At 31.0% G+C, this 15,307-nt stretch overlaps 1 protein-coding gene across 2 annotated transcripts in view; it reads right to left on the reverse strand.

Moving 5' to 3' along the window:
* Window positions 1–1,165: 1,165 nt before the first annotated feature.
* Window positions 1,166–15,307, reverse strand: part of LOC142319097 (PPP2R1A-PPP2R2A-interacting phosphatase regulator 1) — a 58,272-nt gene continuing 44,130 nt past the window's right edge. The window contains exons 5-6 of one of the 2 annotated variants that reach the window (XM_075355999.1): window positions 7,830–7,961; window positions 1,166–1,653 (exon numbers count right to left, since the gene is read on the reverse strand). In XM_075355999.1, the coding sequence (XP_075212114.1) occupies window positions 1,491–1,653; window positions 7,830–7,961 (295 nt within the window). In that variant the 3' untranslated portion in view covers window positions 1,166–1,490. Of the gene's footprint in view, window positions 1,654–7,829; window positions 7,965–15,307 lie in introns of both variants that reach the window. The other variant, XM_075355998.1, reaches the window with a different exon arrangement.

Consider the following 15,307-nt stretch of genomic DNA (forward strand, 5'->3'; position numbering starts at 1 on the left):
CCAAATAAGAATTTACATTAAAATAAATACTTTTGTAGAAACAGTGTTATCAATTGTTATTGATAATTATTAAATATTTGTTACTGTCAGAACTAGAATGATATATTCTACTTTTAAAACATTAACTAAATAGCATACAGATTTTAAATGGAATTGAACAATATAATAACCAAAAAAGTAAGTATACTAGCTGTGGTATAGGTGGGCCAAAAGTTTATAAGCGATAATAAAAATGAATAAACTCTTTTTCAAGACTTTTCAGGTTAAATTGTTTTCAGATAGTAATATTATAAACTTGGTATAATTATGGTGAAGAGACTTTCTTTAAACCATAAAATGAAAATTTTACAGTTTTAATTTAAAATAATCAATTAATAGAACTCTAAACATACTGCAGGTATTATAATGACAAAAATATATCAGCAAAAACTGCATGCAACATTCCTGCTGCTAGTTTTTCAGTAACATGGCTCAGTTCCCAACTTGTCAAGCTCTTTCTTTACAAATTCAACTGTTTCAACAGGTAAAAGAAAGTGTTGAGGAATCAGAAGATGGTCTAGACATCTCAATTCCCCCCTGAGGGGAGAAGATCCTGCCTCGTAGCGTGTCAGGTCGCTACACCACCCCCTCCGTTCCTTGCCAACAATGGCTTTAACGGAAGATGGTCTAGACAATTAGATTTTCCCTGAACATCAAGGGTATATTTTGAAGCAATTGCTCTTACATCTCTGTAAGAGATGACACAGATGTTCATTCATTGTAAAAATTATTTTTTACAATTAAAATGATGAAATGCTTATATACAACAGTTATTACTACTTCAAACCCCACTGAGCCTTTGGTTCATCTAAGGAAAAATTGAAAAATGGATTTTTTGCAAAACTACTACCACAGGTGCTCGACAAGATAGTAGCAATTATTATAACCAGCTTGTTCCAAAACATTTAACAATCACCACCAGGAACATTCCAAAAATGAATGGGAGTGAAGTAAGGATAAAATGCCAATGGTCAAAACCATATAACTTAGTTCTGACAGATCTATGTTAAATAACAGAAGATGTGCAACATGCAGTAACCCATCTGTTGGCGCTAGTAAGTGGTCAACATCCAATACCACTGTTAAAGGAAAAAATAATTATTACTTCATTACAACAAGAAAACAATTAAGGAATTTATAAATTTTATTTTAATATAAAATAATGAATAAAAACCCAAATATATTTAAATTAAAACTTGGTGTTCTGATAAAGCAGGTCTACAGAAACCAGGTTTTACCTTAATTATAGATACATTACACATCTCAAAATATAATTATACTTGGCTACTGTACCTCATAAATATATAAATATTAACTGCACAATTAATATATATTTACAAAATAATCTGCATTAGATTATCATCATTGCAGTAGTACAGCATAGGGTTTGAATGGTTATTACCTGAGTAAGGTGATAAAAGGGACTAGACATTACATTAAGGTGTTATTAGCTATGTAGGACTGGGATCAGGTTTTGCTAAATCCTGCATAGGATGATCAATTAAAGAATTTGGTGTATCCATGAAACCACCTGGTGAATCTCCACTAGATATAGATTCAGGTGTACCAACTGAACTTAAGGAACCGGTCACAGGGCTTTCAGTAACTTCCAACCTGTGAAAGAACAGAAAATTAACTTTTGATAATAAAACATTTTATTACTGACTAGGGGCCGGTCAATCAAATGAAATCAACTGATGTAAAACTAATAAATTGATGGACCATTAAAATAAACCTTGTTGTCAGCATTATCCCTACCTGTTATAAACTAAAATAATAACTAAATTATATAAAATTTTATACCTTCATTATTACTTATCAAATCAGTAAGAAACAAAAACTAATCCTTTTTCAATTAACTGTACAATACATTTTATTATATTTTTTGTCACCAAAACAAACATTCAAGAAACTGTTTTAAAATTAGACTCTTTTTAATTTAGGATCATTGTGAATAAAGAAATGCAAACGTTTTCTTTATCTTATTTAAAGACATCCAGTTGGAGAATTTATAAAATTATACAATGAAGAGTATAAATTATACCTGACAGACCGGTTATTTACTTTCACAAGTACAACCATAAAAAAATGTAAATTAGACTTTTTAATAGAACTTCAACAAAATACATATACAAATTATATTCTAATAAAAAATATAAAAAAATTACTTTTTAAAGAAAAATATTTCATTTCTTTTTTTAACTTTATAAAGGTATCATTTTTACCAAACATGAAGATTATAATGATTAAGACAGAAGCCTACAAAAGCTTGATGGTAGTTATGAACCTTTACCTGACTTACAATAATGTATAAGAAGTCAGGGAAACAACTTTCAAATGATTGACAGAGTAGGAGCTATATCTAAAAAATATTTCAATAAGTGATTATTACAGAGCTTTCAAATATGCATAATTAATGGAATGAATTGTGATTATTAACAACATACCAAGCCTAAGCTGGGAAACTTGGGTTTAAAATCCAGAAGAACCATTAGTATTTGTTGTTTGCTCAACTTAATGAATTACTGAGAAACACATCTATAAATTGTACTTTCTCATTTAAACTGAATAAACTAAGTTGATGGATTCAAGAATATCTGAGGCATGCCAATGTCTCCCTTTGCTTTAAAATTTTTTTTTAATAAAAAATTATAATTTTTTTTTTGTTTGTAAAATGCATTTTAGTAGTTTGTAGTTTGTATATATATATTTATAATATATACCTAAAATTATTAGTTACCATATTAGCTGGTTCCCTCTTGTGACTAATCAATCAACCCATTCCTACAGTACAGAACAGGATCATTATTACTACAATAAACAATAGCTGAATTATAATATGTATTAATTTAATCTATTAAATTATTTATATTCAAAATGTTAAAAGATATAAAATGTAGACATAGCATAGGATGAAATTTCAACTTCAAAAAATTAGCAAGCACTGAAAAAATACTGCCGTAAAGTAGCAGCATATAAATGAAATAAAAATCCTGTGGCAAAGAAACTGGGAATTCAGATTTGATAAATAATTTAAGAAAAGTAGATAAAAAAGGTGCCGTATTATTAAATATGGACGACAAATGGATATGCAACAATGGACAACAATAAAATTTAAAGAAATTTATCAAAATCAGTAAAACTAATTAGCTATATTTATGTACAAATTTCAGTTATCTGAACTTAAAAATTTTTTTTTCTTCTTTAATTATGAAATTCTTAACCAACAGTAACTGCAAGTAATACATATTCTTTCATTATTATTAGTAATATAAAAAATTGTTATCAACTGTGTATTAAATATAATGTTAATGTATAATACTTAACAGCTATTGTCATTTTAGTAGTTCACAGAAAACCACTTACAAAGTCATTCATAGCAAAATAGCTTTACTTTAAGAGAATGTTTTACTAAATCTGTCACGTTTCTACCAAGATTGTGAAGAAAGAGCTACATGATATCTACATAATAACAAAATTGGTGCAAACTGAATGTTTGATTTTTAATTGATATTTAAGCACCACTTTAAACAGCAAATTACAAATTATTCAAATAACAACCAGTACAGCTATTACTTTCCTCCAGTTCTAGGTTTTAATTGGATTGAGCTTTGCATCTTTTATATATTACAAGGGTAAAAATTAAATAAGAACAGGATTTTTGTTCCTGAATGTCTATGGTTGGTAGGACTGAGCCTGTGCTTCAAGTATGCTTGGATGGGGTCATTATGAGAGGGGAGAGCCAGCCATTCCACACTCCTAACCAATTTGTCAGTAACACTCATGATGTCGAAGCAACAGCTGCACTCCTCCATTGCGCAACACATAATTATAAAATTTCTTGTTCATGAAAAAGTTTACGATGGAAATTTTCCGGAGATTGACTCCACAGTTTGGGGACCAAACATTGTCAAGGACTTGTGTGTTTATCTGGAATAAAGAGTTTAAGGAAGGATGAGAACAAGTGGAAAATCAGAAACACAATTGCTGTCCTCAGACCAGCATTATCGATGAAAACATTCCCACGGTTCGAGATATTCTTGAAGACGATCGACGGGTGAGAGTATCTGAAATTGCAGAACGTGTCGGAATAAGTTATGGGAGCTGACAAATGACCTACAGTTCTGTAAAGTGTGTGCTAGATGGGTCCCCCGCTTTTTGACCTCAGATCAGAACTTGAGTCTTACAGCAAGATTTACAAAAAAAGGTGAGGCATTTTTGAGTCAGATCATTACCTGCAACGAAATATGGGTCCACCACTACACTCCGCAGTTGAAAAAACCAGTATGGAGTGGCAGCCCCAGTGAAAGCCAAGACTCGACTGTCAGCTGACAAGGTTCTTTGGTTCTTTCAACTGTTTTTTTTCGACTGGTGATGCATTTTGCTCATTGATTTTTTGTATGAACGATGCACAATCACTGCTGCTTACTACTGTGAACTGTTGAACAAGGTGAGGGCTGCATATCATCACAGAAGACAAGAACAACTGATTTGACCGGCCATCCGCGTCCATGAAAACACCAGGCCCAATACTGCAGCTTTAATAGTCTCAAAACTACAAGAAATGCACTGGACTCAACTTGATCATCCTCTCAACAACCTGGACCTATAGCCTTGCGATTTTCATTTGTTTGGGCCGCTTAAAGAAGCTCTAGGAGGGCAACAATTTGAAGATGACAAGGGCATGAAGGGATTTATGTGCAATTGGCTCCTGATGCAACCAGCTTCATTCTATGATGCTGCGATAAAAAAAAATAAATTATATTTGCCTAAATATAAAAATAAATTAAAAAAAAAAAACTAGTTTATATTTGATTTACCTTCTATAAATCTATCATGATTCTTCTGCATGTCTTCGGGATCCTGAGATAAATTAATCATTAACCTATTCACTACCATGAACGCATTACTGTGCGGCAGGAAATGTTCATGATTGCATGTACATGCATATATTTCAAATTTTAGTACCATATAACTTCAACAGCTGTACCAATGCTATTCATATATTAAATTACTCAAAATAAAATAGGGATTTTTTTCTCCCCTCTTTTAAATGCTACACTTGAACAGTGGGCATTAGTTACTGTTGTAAACATAACCCAACATTCTGTTCCAAGTAACATGTATGATGTGTGATAGGATGTTCAACTTCATATGACAATTTACATTCTTTACGACTGTCTTATTTCCAATATTTTAATGAAATTACAAATAATTTTGTAGAAGATATTCTAGATGATTTGAATGTGGATAATGTTTGAATGACGATAATTATATGGAAGAATATTTGGAAGACGATAATGATGTTACAAATCATCAACCAGACAAAAGTATTGATGAGGATGATAATAAGGTATTACTTGCAGAAAGACTGAAATATTTACAAGAAAACTACTTCTAATGTAGTTCAGATCTTTCTCAGTCAGCAATTCCTTCTATTGAAAAAAGAAAGGATACCATGAAGCGTTGTGTAGTATGTAAAAAAGCAAGGATAGCAGAAAGAATCATGTTACGAGTGCAAATTATGTGAAACTGTCCTATGTTTATCGTGCTTTGAAAGTTTGAACACTAACAAAAAATTTTCAAAATTATTTTTCATTTATAAATGTTTTTAGAATTAGGAAAATTACTACAAACTGATTAATTTATAAAATTTTAGAATAATGTTTTTCTTCATTTTTTGACTGGCCTGGAGGGTAAAGTAGCCTTACTTTTTGTTGGCAGTGAAGGGGTTAAAAAATCAGCAGCATTATTAGTTTCCCATCTAGATAGCACTATAGCTCTAAAAGGAAAAATATTCTAATCAGACCAATTTGTATATATATAATATACCTGAACTTGATGTTCTGACACCTGAGGAATTCAAAAAACTGGATGGAAATTTTCTGGATGTTAATGTTTGTATGTACATTTGTTTGTTTTGTGTGTGTGTGTTTGTATATGTTCAGTGTTGGCCTATAAATCACCTTATATCTTTTTGAACTGATTTTGACCAAACTTGGTCAGATTGCTTCTATATGTGGGGCAATGATGCCATTAAATTTTTAACTTAAAAGGTCAAAGGGTGAGGCTGTAGAGTAAGGTCACCTAAGGTGACCTAAGGTCACCTTAGGTATGTCACCTAAGGTCACATGTTTGCTAACAATTAAAAAATAACAATATCTGCAAAAAACATTTTGCATCCTCACCCAAAAAATGGTGTGGTAGTCATCTGCTATGTTGTAACATCACAGGTGAGCAGTAGAATTAAATAAATAAATGAATAATTCAAGTGTAAAACAGTAACTCGGTCTGGCTGGGTCTTGAACTCAATTGCCCAGTTGACCATTACCTTGTGAGTTAAGCCTCGCAACAACACCAGTCTGCCAACTGTACAAGCAAAATTTGTTCTATGTAAGTTTTGAAATTTCGTTAGTTTGGTTAGTGTCGACCGTCGCCGCTAGTACTGCCACACCCATGCAAATTAAGTAGGTTATGCGCCCGTGCTTCAGTTAGAATCATTGAATCAAATAACGAAATATATTTAAATAAAATTATAAATTAAGTTGTATGTGTAAGCCATGCATCAGTAACAACTCACAGTTGTAAGACTTTCCCGGAATGCGACTTTAGCTGCATGATGGCTGAAGTCCTACAACTGTGTTGTTAGCTTTTTTTTTATGTAGCTGAATACTAATAATGGCTATTATACAAAATATATATTTTTAATATTTTCTGTGAATCACAAATGCGTAAAATACTTTCAAATAATATACAAACTAATTTTAAAACTTCATCTGTGATAGAAAATTTGTCAGTATTGTAACTGAAATAGGTTTTAAACCCATAATTAAAATCACCTTAAAAAATCAATGAAGAAGAGGTTTTTTTAGAAGGTTTAAAGGTGCTAAATAAATAATTACTTTTTGACATTGGCATAAACTTTTTAAAAACAAACTTTAAATTGAATATTTTTTTAAAAATTTATTTTAGTATAACTGAATGACACCTCACTATTTTATCAATGTTTTTCTCTTTAACATTGTCTTTAACTGAAAATATGGATATAATTTGATTATAAATTTTACAATATTTTATATAGTAAATTTCCAGAATTGGTGCTGTTAACCCTTTTCAGTAACTCAAAAGTGGCTGGCCTCTGTGGCATGAGTGGTAGCGTCTTTGCCTTTCTCATCCAGAGGTCTTGCGTTTGAATCCCCATCAGGGATAGCATTTTCATACTCGACAAAAATTATCATTCATCTCATCCTCTAAAGGATAAGATGAATACCTAACAATGGTCCTGGAGGTTAAAAAAAATCTCAAACATGCACGGCTGTATTTGCATTAGAGCTTTTGATTAAAATTGAAACATATTGACAATTTTAATAAATCACAACTACATCAATAAATTAGATCTTGGGTAAACAAAAAATTAATGTTTAAAACAAAATATTTTTACATTCCATACATGTATCAAAGAAAAAATGCATGCCCATTTTTAGATAACTTCAACTGTTAGTTTCTAATTCTTTTTAACTTCTAAAACACAATTTTCTTTGAACTGGTGCTCATCAATTAACATTTAGTACAATAGACTGTCTTAAGACAAACTAATAAGATTATTTCTTTCTGGGTGATTAATTTATTACACATGCTCAAAGCTTATGCATGGAAATATAGTGTAGAAGGTTTGGAAGGTATGAAAAATACCATGCCTCACCTATTCAAACCTAGAGCTTCATAAAACATTCATGTTAAAATCACACAGCTAAAATCCATAATTATACTAATTTAAAGTTATGTAATACCTTGAGTGTGCAATAAGAAGTCCTGTTCTTTTGGCTGGTGGATCACTATCATCCATTTCACATTTTCGTTTGACTGGACCTATTAAAGTTGGATCTAGAGAGGATGGCTTCAAAGCTATTGGGCTTGAACTCCTTCTAACCAATAAAAATAGATATTTCAAAATAACAAATAATAGCAAGCGATAACTAAAAACCACATTTATCTACTTATTTAAACACTGAATAAAATATTTAAATATATTAACTTTTTAGTTGTTTCCTTTTCCTAGCATGAGTGCTTTCATAGCCAAATGCGCTCACAACCATGAAAACACTACTCCTGCTCACAGCCATAAGGACATTCACAATTAAGGCTCCTTCATTTAATTTAATTGTACAATTTCTTTATACAAATTTGTTCATTAATTATATAATTCTTAGTATTTTTATTATACAATTTTGTATGTTATACGTGTTTAGGATTTTAATTTATTATCATAATTTTAAAGGTTGACTTGTCTTAATTTTTCCCAGTTATTTATTTATTTAGATAAATTTTGTTTGTAGTTTTGTAAGCTGGTATATTTTCTCTGAAAATAACATTCTTTTTAACTTCTGCCTGTCATACTTAATAAAATGTTTTGAAGTTTTTTTTTCTGTTTTATGTATGCTTATTTATAAATATTTCTGTTGTGAGATTTATTCTTATCATTTAATTTTTTTTTAGTTTTTACATTCTGATAGCTGTTTTCTCAGAATTTTATAGCACTTTTAAAATGTCAACCCATTGAGTATTAAGTTTAAAAACAATAAACTATTCCTATATGTGATTTTTTTTTACATACCATTTCCTAGTATTTTATGAACTAGTATTTTATGAGTATTCCAGAAAATATATTACCTTTTATTTTCATATGATAGTATTGCTTTAAAATTATTTTATCCACATGTGCACTTCAACTCCCTTCTCTTCATTTTAGCCTGTTATAGTTGTTATTAACAATAAAATTCAAAAAATATTAATTTGAAGTAAGATAATAATTTCATACAAAATTCTTTCAACACAAAAACATGACTGATGATTGACAATTATACGCACATAACAGGATATATAATAGTCAAAATATAGCATGTGAAAGAACATTATCAAAAAATAAATCTTACTGATAAGTAGTTTGACTGTTATTCAAAATATTTAAAACTGATGGGAAACAAACAGTAAAGAACAAATCAAATTTTATCTGAACAGGAATTGTATTTGACAGGTGAAACTGGAAACCATACATGTAGTACAGGCTAGTACAGCTCCACACAAGATGCAATATCTTTGTCAATCTTGTCATACAGGTTTGGTAAGAGTGCTCAATAGGTTAACAGGATTGTACACATGTTTATTATATTTTCATGCTTCAATTTACTTTAACTATTACTTTATTTATATCCCTTATAACTATTATATCCATTACTTGATATTATTTATACACTTACATTTTGTGTTTAGTAGATTAATTCACTGTTATCAACTATTACATTTAGAGCTATGTTGATTGTAGTGTTATAAAGTACTATTATTTTGGTATTAAAGATGTATTAAACTGTTGTTTATCACTTCATTTTCTGCAAACAATATTAATTTATTTTTGTTCTTATTATAGTGATATCCAATAAATTTATCCTGCTATTACTTTCTATTTCTTATACTGTATTTTAATAGAAGCTACTAAGTTAACTTTTAAATATTATGCATATATTTTTAAATATTATGCAGGTATTCTGTCTACATACTGGATTCTAAATTTTATTTTATGGACATTTTTAACAATAAAAACAAATATTTCTTCAATGTCCAATACTCAGCATTATAGTAATTGTTAATGTTTCCAAATCATAAATTCTAGTTACTAAATGTAATATAATTTTAATTACGTAGAGTTTTATTATCAAAAATGTCTATTAAGTTTTCTATAATCAATACTTTTTTTAACAGTGTTCATATGAATTTTTAAATCACATAAACTTAAAATACTCTGTTTTGATTGATTTGTATTAATTATTAATATATTTATGTAGTTTGTTTCTTTTCATTGTATACATACTTAAGCATCAAATTGTATTTATAATTTAGTTTCTATCTAGACAGATAAAAAATCTGTATAGATCTTATATTAATACCTTGATCTTGATCTATATAAACAGATCTTATTCTATTTCTATCTTAACAGATAGAAGAAAGTAAAGGTACAAGTGTGAAAGTTACTAAAACTTAAACCAGTATTTTTACTTTATGTACTTTAAGGAAAACAAAAGTGTAGAAACATATAAAAAACTATTTATATATATATATATTTTTTTTTTTAAATTAATTCTTAAGGTGTAGGGATGTGGCAAACCCATCACCATGTGTCAACACTGCAATCAGCCTGCTGAGTGGCTCCCAGGATGAGTCCCACTTCTATGAAGTGCCACAGCCTCTAGTAGGGTCAAGGAGCAGGTAAGTGGGCCAGGGCACTCTTTTGCCCTTGGGATGAGAAATCATCCTAAAGGGAGATGAACCATTGGATAGTCAATGGCTTGAGAATGTGGAAGGCAACGGAGTACCACCACATTAAAGATTCCTCAGGATTCCCTAGAAGAGATATGGCAATGGTGCTTCATGAAAAATATTCCAGAGGTAAAATATCCCCTTAATCGAATGTCCAGGATAGGAATTCATTGAAGCATGGTAATAATGAACAGAGGGAAAAGATAACAAAAACATTGAGAAAGGAAGAGTGCAAATTGGAACTTGGAATGTTCGCACTGTTTACAGAGAAGGAAATTGGAAACTGTAAAGCAAGAGATGAAGAAAAATAGTTTGGAATCTCTTAATATATGCGAGGTAAGATGGGGGGGATAGTGGAGAGTTTGGAAGTGGAAAAAATCAGTGTTATTAATCTGGAGAAGAGAAAAGTAGAAATCTGGGAATTGCAACTGTAATTAGGAAAACCTTGAAGAACAGAATAATTAAGATGGATTATATAAACAGTAGAATCATGCCTATGAAAATAAAGAGTACAAAAAGGACATGTTGATTCAAGTTTATATGCCAACAAGCAATACCCTAATGAAGAAGCAAAAGTGTCATAATATATTAGAAGTCATGGAAAAGGGAAAGAGAAATACGTGTTTTATTGTGATGGGTGATCGGAATACAGTGGTCAGAGAAGGAAAGGAAAAAGATGAGTTGTAAATTATGGACTTGGTGAGAGGAATGAGCGAGGAGATAAGAGTAGTGAACTTTTGTAAAGAGAACTCTTTGATAGTTGGAAATACTCTTCTTACAGAATCGCAAAAGAAGGTATACTGGGATGTCTCATTTTGAAGGAAAGAAGTACCAGACTAACTATATATCAATACAGAAATGGCATAGAAATGTCTTAAAAATACAAAAGTGTATCCAGGAGCTGATGTTAACTCAAACCATAATCTGGTTATGGCACAAATACTCGTGGAATTGAAAAGAGTTATGAGAGGTAAAGTGGCCGCAAAGTTTAATACAAAAGCTCTCAAGGAGGAATCACAAGCTAGAGAATTAGAAGGAATATTCATGTGAATTACTGGTAGAGAGGGGGTTTTTACCAAGGACATAGATGGACTATGGATAAGGATAAAAGAAATAAAAACACTTTTATAAATTTTACAAAAATTGGCACTTTATTTATATATGACTATATAGCCATTTCTAGATACAGATCTACAGTAACATGTAGATTGTCACAGAAGCTAATGTTCTCGTTTCCGTATTTCAATAATACTGATTTTTACTACTGAAGACGGTTCCATTGGAACTGAAATTTCTATTTAATATTATATAAAATAAAATGCCAATTTTTGGAAAATTTATAAAAGCGTTTTTATTTGTTGAAAAAATTGGCAAATCAAACTCAACAAGTTTAACAAATTTTAAGGATGAAAGAGTCTGAAAAGAGCTGCTAGAGGTAAGAAAAGTAGAAAAGTAATACAATAGAGAAAGAATGGGTTTACTAAAGCCAAGGTACAGAAGATGGAAAAAAAAGTGATGAAGAGAGCAAAAGGTGAAGGAATTTAAATAATGAGTGAAGGAGAAAAGTTAAAAAGGCAAGAGAGAATTGGATAAGAAAAAAATGAGATAAAATAGATGGTTTGAGAGAGAAGGAAAATTTGACTGATATACAGAGAGGTCAAGCAGATATGTTTTCAAGGAAAAGGAAATGCATTAAGAATGGGAATTGAAAATAAAGATGGGACAATAGCGAGGAATTCTCAATAAGTTCTGTAAAGTTGGAAAGAATACATAAGGGCTGTATGACCTAGAACAACAACCAAAGTAAGCTAGCTTAGAGGAAGAATAAAATTACTGTGTAAGAAAAAAGACTATATTCTGGAGGTGTGGAAAAAGTGAAAAAAGCTTTGAAAGAAATGAAGAACAGAAAAGCCTGAAAAAACTGGCTTGATGAATAACCGATAGATTCTAAAAAGTTTGGGAAGAAAAGGAAGAAAGAAAGTAATATATTTGTTTAATGAGATTTATGAGAAAGGTAAATGGCTAAGAGACTTCTTATCAACTGTAATGATATCAATTGAGAAGAAAAATACTGCAATCAAGTATGAGGAGATCAGAACTATAAATTTGTTGTTCTATGCAGCTAAATGCTTCTGAGGGTAATAAACAGAAGGATATCTAGCAAACTTTCCAAATCAGTTGCTGATGAACAGTTTGGGTTTCACAGGGAAAGGAATACATGAAATTCTATTGGATTACTGAAAACTATTGGTGAAGGTACATTAAGAAAAGAAGAGATGTGAATATAGTTTTTGTAATCTTGAAAAGACTTTAGACAAAGTACAGTGGAATAATTTAATGACCAATCTAAAAAATAAAGGTGATGACTGGAAGGAAAGAACACAAATAAGTCGTTTGCACCTTGAAAAAGAAGTGACAGTTCGAAGCGACTTAATGGAGAAAGAAAAGATTGGAAGTGGTGTTAGAGGGATGCCATCTTTTATCTACCCTGTTTAACATTACTTTGGGGAGATCGTAGAAAAGTTCACGAAAGGAAAAGGAGGTATGTGTTTTGGTGGGAAGAGGGTAGAACACCAAATTCGCTGATGACATAGTATTGCTAGCAGAAAATATCAGAACATTTACAGGAATGCTGGAAAATTTAGACAGTGTGCAGGAACTTTGATATGAAAATCGATAGTAAGAAAACTAAGTGTATGATTAGCAAGGATGAGAGAAGAATGTTAATTAAACTAATAAAGGAAATTGAACAGGTGCAGTCTTTTAAATATCTTGGGATCAGTATCTGTGATGATATGAGATGCTTAAAAATAAATAAAGACTAGAATTGCAATGATAAAAGCTTTCAATAGAAAGAGATGCTTGTTATGTAGTAAGTTTTATAAATATCTGAGGAAAAGAGACTTGCCAAATGTTTTGTATGGAGTGTAGCATTATATGGGGTGGAGATGTGGACTTTATGCAAGGAAGATGAGAAAAGATTAGAAGATTTAAAAATCTTCTAATCTTGGGTAGATCACTGCTGCAGATTTTGAGACAGAAAAATAAACTGGATTGACATGCATTACAAAAGGACTGTTTGTTTTCTTGGAGGGTACGATGAATTTTAAGAGAGGAAGACAAAGACAAAGATGGAAACTGCTAGATAATATCAAATTAAAAAGAATTCATGTTCATACAAAACGGTTAGCTGAAAATAGAAAAGAATGGAGAGCCAACGCTATGTAAGGATCTGCTAAACAGCAGAACATTGATGATTATTAACTCTGAAGAAATTTTAAGTTTTGTATAAATTTTAAATTGAACTTATTTGTTGGCTCAGATTGCAGTTTATTGGGTGTATTATTATGCATAAGTTTATTAGATCTATTATAGGTGTGATTAGACAGTTTTAAGACTGGGCTTGTAACTTAAAAATGGAAGTACTTGCAGGCTATTGTGATGGATCTCCTTCTAACTGCACCCACTGACTCAAACAATGTTTTCATTTTTTAAAGCATTCCTGGAAATTTTCTTTTTATGGTGTTAAAAACCCTCTCCATATTTGCCTCGATGTCTTCAATTGAGTCATATCAGTTCACTTTCAGAGAAAACTTCTATTTAGGTAAACAGATAGAAGTCAACAGTGGGTAAATTAGGAGGATAAGGGGTTGCAAAAGCACACGAATTTGGCCAAAAATTCAATGACCAAGAATGCACAATGAGCTGTTGTTGTGATGGAGGACTCAGTTCTTGTCTGGCCAAAGAACAGAACCTTTTCTCTGCACATTTTTGTGAAAATACTTAAGGAGATTATTAGAGTATTCCTGGTTGACTGTCTCCTTCCTAGGGGCAAAATTGTGATGCACAATACCTGTAGAATGAAAGAAAACCATCAACATTGTCTTCAAATTCAACTGACTTTGTCAAGCTTTTCGGTTGTGGTGAACTTGGATCCTTCCACTGTGATATTTGTGCCTATGTTTCTGGATAATATTTATGATTATAGACTGTAATTACCCTATTCAATAAATCTTGGTCAGTTTCAGCCGGATTAATCAGTTCTTGGGGCACTTCAAGTCAGTGTTGTTTCTGCTGGTCTGATAACAATTTTGAGAATGATTTTTACAAACACTTCACGCATGTTTAAAATCTTGTTAAAATTGACTGATACAGTAGAAACTTAATTTCAGTTCATTAGCTATTTCCCTATTTATAAGTCTACAGTAAGAGCGCACTAAATCACAAACTTTCACAGGTTGATGTTTGAAGTGGAAGTCTGACAGGACTTCGATTGATTCTTGTTTGATTTGAATTTGTTAAAAACATTTGACTGATTCAGACATGTTTTTTGTTCAGACAGTTATCGCTGAAAGCTGTTATTAACAGTTGATAAGTTTCCAAACCTGATTTCCTGGTTTTCAAACAAATTTTGACACAAACTCAATAGTCCGGTTAAATGAAAACATCTTCACTCACCAGGATGCCACTCTACAGAACAAAGATATTGAGGTGGTCTCTTCAGAATGTTTCAAGCACAAAACAAGCTTCCCCCTTCATGACAAAACCTACTGCCTCCTATTGAGCAGTGGCAGCACCTGTCTTAAAGCTTTCCAATCACACCTCATAAAAATTAATTCATGTTATTTATAATATTTTTATACAAAATTGTAAGATGACCACGATAACGGAGTGGTGTGGTAGAAAATAACAATATTAGGATTATATTTACTGTCCTAATTTTTTAATGGACTCCTCCTAAAATATGGCAAGTTCAACTATATAGCTCTAAAAAAATATATATATTAATATAATAAATACGACGGATGATCAGAAAGTAAGTTACACCTCCTCTATCAAACAAACACAAATTTATAAGACAATTTTTTTTTTAAAAATACATATATTTTATCTATTTTTCAACATAATCACTAAGTTTTTCTAAACACTTTTCATACCTTGTGACAAGTTTTTCAAT

Source organism: Lycorma delicatula, chromosome 2 (assembly GCF_047948215.1).
Source record: "Lycorma delicatula isolate Av1 chromosome 2, ASM4794821v1, whole genome shotgun sequence".
Taxonomy (NCBI): domain Eukaryota; kingdom Metazoa; phylum Arthropoda; class Insecta; order Hemiptera; family Fulgoridae; genus Lycorma; species Lycorma delicatula.